Source organism: Gymnoscopelus microlampas (genome assembly GCF_963454915.1).
Source record: "Gymnoscopelus microlampas genome assembly, chromosome: 20".
Lineage (NCBI taxonomy): Eukaryota > Metazoa > Chordata > Actinopteri > Myctophiformes > Myctophidae > Gymnoscopelus > Gymnoscopelus microlampas.
Genome location: NC_139957.1, coordinates 945,058 through 950,409, shown reverse-complemented (window position 1 = coordinate 950,409; position 5,352 = coordinate 945,058). Strand labels below are relative to the sequence as shown.

The following is a 5,352-nucleotide window of genomic DNA, read 5'->3' as shown; positions in this document are numbered from 1 at the left end:
CTACTTCAAGTCTCTGATAGTGTCATCGTGGTCTTCTGACTCACTCCCCTCCTGATGCCTGGGGGGAGCCTTCTCAGGAGCCCAGTCCCAGCGCCATACATGCAGCATATGGTCATAGAAAGAACAAGTGGCAAGCAAACAGGACAAGGAGGTTCCATCCGCTGCAGTATTAAGGGATGGAACAGCAGCAGCAGAGCTGGAAGTGGTGGATGGGGTCGGCATTATGGTCTCTGGGATGTAGCGACCTTCGTCGTCTTCCGGTGATGCGTCGAAGCTGGCAGTGGGGGATTCATATTCGATCCTCGAGTGTCCTCTGCCACTAGTCTCCATGTGGCTTGTCCTGGTCTCCATTGTCTGCGGGGAGCAGGGAGGATCACCCTCTTCCAGGGTGGCCCGGGACCAGTCGGCTCCATACGCCAGGGAGTTGTGTAGAATGTAGGAGGCAACGCTGGGACAGGCTCCTTCACCGCCCTCTAGCGCCTGCTGGCAGTCGAGGATGTGAAAGTTGTTGTGCATGCAGGCAGCCAACAGCAGGTGTTCATGGGTGGGGTGCCACTTTAGTCTCCACACGCCCCCCCCAAGGGTGTTCTCACTGAGGGGCTGCCTCATGTTCCTGCCATCCCACAGCAGCACCTGCTCGTCGTAGCTTCCCGTAGCTAGGATGTGCTCCCGGTGTGGATTACTGTGTATACTACACACACCCATTGTGTGCCTCTTGCTGGTGAAAGTGGGGATGGGACCCATCCGTAGATCCCAGCCCTTAAGCTTACAGTCATCCCCACCAGAGTAAATTAGCCGAGTGTCCCAGTAGGAAAATGCGGAGATCCAGGCCTCAAAGTCATGGGCCCTCCACTGTGACACAGCTGTCAAACTGGACTCACCCAGGGAGAGTACATTCACACAGCCTGCAGAGTCACTGCACACCACCCGCACGTCACTGCTGTCCCCCCTGCCAGTGGACCAGTCTAGTGAGAGTGCCAGCCTGTCAGCTCCCACTTCCAAGCTGCTCAGAGCCTTCAGACCCCAGTGGCTTTCCTGCCTCTCTGTGAGTGCGTACAGCTGGATGTCCCCAACTGCAGTGGCCATTCCTAACAATGGCTTCTCTGATACTGGTACGTGACACCATTTCAAATCTAAAATAGCTGGAGTGTCCATGCGCTGGAGTTCAGTGAGTGGCGGGGTCAGGGAGCCCCCTTGGCGGAATTCAAACAGGTATAAACGGCCAATCCGGCTGGGAGTGGCAGACTCCTCCACTGCCCCACCTGGACTCTTCTGGAGTTGATATGTTCCACATGTCAGGATGTTGTGCCACTGCGGAATAGGGCACCATTCCACAGTATCAGCACTCAGCTCTGTGTCAAACACCTGCAGGCTGCTAGTCCTTGACCTCCAAGACATCGCCACCTGTTCAGCATACCGTTATAGCTGCTGCTGTGACCAGATCTGGAATCTGCTCGTTAAAAGAGACCAGAGCAAATGTAATAGCTGTCGCTCTTTTTCTGCACTTATATAAGATTGGTGTCATCATTGCTGATGTCACTTGACCGAACCAGTGACATCAGCGATGATGTCACTTGTTTAGTGTGACATTATTAATAATGAATAATTGGTTACAGTAGCATTGGTTGAATAAATGTTGTTCATGTACAGAAGATAACTTCATTTCAATCACCTATTGTTTCACAGTGTGATAATCATGTGCTACCCAGTGGTTAAAGTACTTACACTTAAGTAAACTTTGATGTACTTTTACTTCACTGGAGTACTTCCAATTTTCAATACTTTTACTTCTACTCCACTATATCTCAGAGGCAAATATTGTACTTTTACTCCACTACAATTATTTGAAAACTTGAGTTACTAGTTACTTTGTAGATTTTGATTATATCATTACAAAACATACATTAACCACTTCAGCCCTATGCATACTTAGGCTGTTTGAAAATAGCCGATCTACAAGCTCACAACGCGTTGCTATGCGAAGCGTTGTGAGCTTGTAGATGTGCTATTTTCAAAGCATTTTCATACATTTGGAAACTTGTGAAATGGGACATTCTGCAAAATGAGTACTTTTACTTTCTGTACTTAAAGGTAGGGTAAGTGATTTTCTTTGGTTAAAATAAGTGTTAAATAGCTCTATATTCTGATAGTAATCATTGCTATATACTCCTGTTGTTCAATAACAGGAGTATCCATGTCTCTCCACCTCTTTATTAACACATTAGCTGCCAAAGACGTATATATATGTCTTTTAATTATCAGCTGTTGTCTGCCAAAGACGTATATATACGTCTTTGGAAAAAAGGGAAAAAAAAAAAAAAAATTCAAAAAATTTTTTTTTTTTTTTTTTTTGCATTTTTTTATAATTTCAACCCTTGTCGAATTATGAACAGATTAGGAGCTAAAAATGTTCGAAGATTTGCTGCTCCATTCACTTCAATGTTAAAATTCAAACGGACAAACAATTCACTTTGTTTTTTGGTTTAAAACTACTGCTTTTGAGCTATATTGAAACATCAACCAAACATGTCAACGAGGTCAAAATGACCTCGTTGACATTTGTGAAACCACACCTGAATCTCATCTGTGATTAGAAACCATCTGGGGATCAATCATACTGGAGGAAAAAAATCTGTGGCTACGCGAACAGGTACCAAAAACATGGCAAAACCCTGGCAGGCAACAGCTAAAAATCTGAAAAAACTCTGGCAGGCAATGTGTTAAACAGAAAATGAATGTTCAGGTCGGGATACCAATTCCATTCAATCAGGATAGAGAACTCATTCAGGATACAGATTAAACAAGTGAAATTGGAAGTGATGACACTAAGAAATGAGCAGACACAATTGGAACTGTTAAAGTTCCATATCCACTATAAAAGTTAAGCTGATAAATGGGTAGTCACGTACCTGAAAATGAATTTTCCGTTTATTAAACAGCTGGAGAGACACAAAGACTCCTGTTACTGAACAAACACTCTATAGCAATGATAACTATCAAAATATAGTGCTTTAACACAAAACCTTTTGTTTTAACCAAAACATATCACTTACCATCCCTTTAAGTATATTTTAATGCGAATACTTTTACTCAAGTACATTTTGAATACCGGACTTTTACTTGTAACAGAGTATTTCTACATTGCAGTATTGATACTTTTACTTACAGTAAGTACAAAATGTGAGTACTTTTTTCACCACTGGTCACAGTGCTTCAGCTCCCTCATTTGGTGGCAAACTCAGCTCAGGCCCATGCAGCAGCTCCGTGATTGTCTGCATGTCCTGGTTGGTTCCCTCAGCCCGGGCCCCAGGGCTCAGATCACCAATCAGTTCATCCGTCAGCTGCAGGCGGGCGGCCCATTCTGAAAGTTTGAGTTGGTACAGCTCTCTGCGTTCTCTTCTCCTCCTCTCTCGGGCACTCTCTCCGGACAGCGACTGCATGCCGATGATCAGCGCTCCTGCAGGCAGTCCCATAGTGGCTCCTATGATAGTTCCTGCCACCAATCCCCTCGGGCCCAGGTTGAGTCTGAAAAGGCCTCCGGCCACAGCTCCGGCGGCAGCATAGTGGCGGAGGACACTCTTGTCTCTGTACACAGACAGCACTGTACTCACGGAGTTGAACAAAATGACGAACGCGGTCACCCTCCAACTCCACCTCCAGCCGTATCTGACAAAGCCCCGGACGGCGGCGTTATGGGCCGAACGCACCGCCTCCACGCGGCTCCCGTAGATCTCAGCCTGGCTGAGTTGAATGTACCTCTGCCCCGCGTGACGTGCGGCCGGCAGGCCCCCGTAGATCATCCCTGCTAACGCTGCGGCCAAACCGCTCTTTATCACGTCGGTCACCTCCTCTGGGTACCGCCGTGTCTTTGTGTCCCGGTCCAAGAGGTCCTTGATGCGGTCCCACCCCGTCTCTGGGAAGTCCGGTTCGCCGACGAGCTTAGGCACGTTGTCAATGTGGAGAATCTCCAGGCTCTCGTGTGGATTCTGAGACACCGCCAGGCCCACCAGACCTGTAGCCTTCTTCACAAGTCCAGCCATCGATGACTCATCTCAACCTGCTTGTTGAAAGAGACAAAAGCATCTTTAACACCTTTAGATCTTTTTCTCCACATAAATACGATTGGTGACATCATTGCTGATGTCACTGGAGTGACATCACTCCAGTGACATCTTTAATGCCCTTAGATCTTTTTCTCCACATAAATAAGATTGGTGACATCATTGCTGATGTTTTGTTATACTTTGTACTTCTACTCCAGTACATCTCAGAGGCTAATATTGTCCTTTGTACTCCACCACAATTATTGCCAGACCCAGGGGGTCGGGCCTACATGAGGCTTTGTACCTGTTTTCTCCATACATGGGCATGCCCCCTTTGCCCTTAGGCCCCAGCCATAAAAGTCTGTCCCCCTTTCGTCCATACATGGGCATACACAGGCTGACACGTCATGTGAAGTCCGGCTTATAAAAGTCTGTCCCCCTTGACCCCAAAGGGTCGGCCTACATGAGGCTTTGTACCTGTTTTCTCCATACATGGGCATGCCCCCTTTGCCCTTAGGCCCCAGCCATAAAAGTCTGTCCCCCTTTCGTCCATACATTAGCCGTGACGTAGTGATCTTATAAAGTACTTCTTCTGGGTCTGGCAGTACCAGGTCTCCTGGTTCCCTTGTTTGACATGCATTTTGAATACCGGACCTTTAAGTACCAAAATATGAGTACTTCTTCCACCACCCGTCTCACCTGTCCAACATCTCCTGGTGTGTTTCCACTGCTTGTCCATTGTCTGCCCGAGCATGGATCTCTAAGGATGACGATGGGAAACAGAAATTGCACAGGGCAGATATGACAAATAACTGAAACATGCAAAATGACTGACAATGAATGACACATACAGTACAAATAATACAAATTAAACATTTACTATGGCCAAAATAAACCGTACTATTAATACATTTATACTCACATTTTGTTATACTGTATATAGCATAGTGGAAATAGCTGATCTGCAAGCTCACAGCTTGTAGATCGGCTATTTCGACTGTTTTTGAAAATGTTTGAACATGTATGTACCATTTTCAACTATGACAATTATTCAAACTATATGTGACTATCTCAAATAAGTGATTAGGTGATAATTAGGTGATAATATAATGGGAAGGAGGATGTTTCAGGTATGAATGAGCCATCGCAGAGTCAGCTCTATTTATTCAAGTAAATTGGAAGGCAAGAGGGTTAAAATGTCTTGTCACTCACCCATAGAGTTCCAGACCTGTAGCCAAGTCATGGGTCTGTGGCTCTTGTCCTTTGAGGCGTTCAGCTGTTGAGAAGAACTGATTCAAAGTTGCACATT

General features: G+C 45.9%; 2 protein-coding genes across 2 annotated transcripts; both read right to left on the bottom strand.

Moving 5' to 3' along the window:
* LOC311036941 (diphthine methyltransferase-like) lies at positions 1 to 1,398 on the bottom strand (the record flags this gene model as incomplete). Its single annotated transcript, XM_084045952.1, has 1 exon — positions 1 to 1,398. One exon carries the CDS (start codon positions 1,396 to 1,398, stop codon positions 1 to 3), a length of 1,398 nt encoding a protein of 465 aa, XP_083902078.1.
* A 1,805-nt stretch (positions 1,399 to 3,203) lies between these two features.
* LOC311036940 (complex I assembly factor TIMMDC1, mitochondrial-like) lies at positions 3,204 to 4,040 on the bottom strand (the record flags this gene model as incomplete). The annotated part of the gene is made up of 1 exon (XM_084045951.1): positions 3,204 to 4,040. One exon carries the CDS (start codon positions 4,038 to 4,040, stop codon positions 3,204 to 3,206), a length of 837 nt encoding a protein of 278 aa, XP_083902077.1.
* Between the last annotated feature and the right edge of the window lie 1,312 nt (positions 4,041 to 5,352).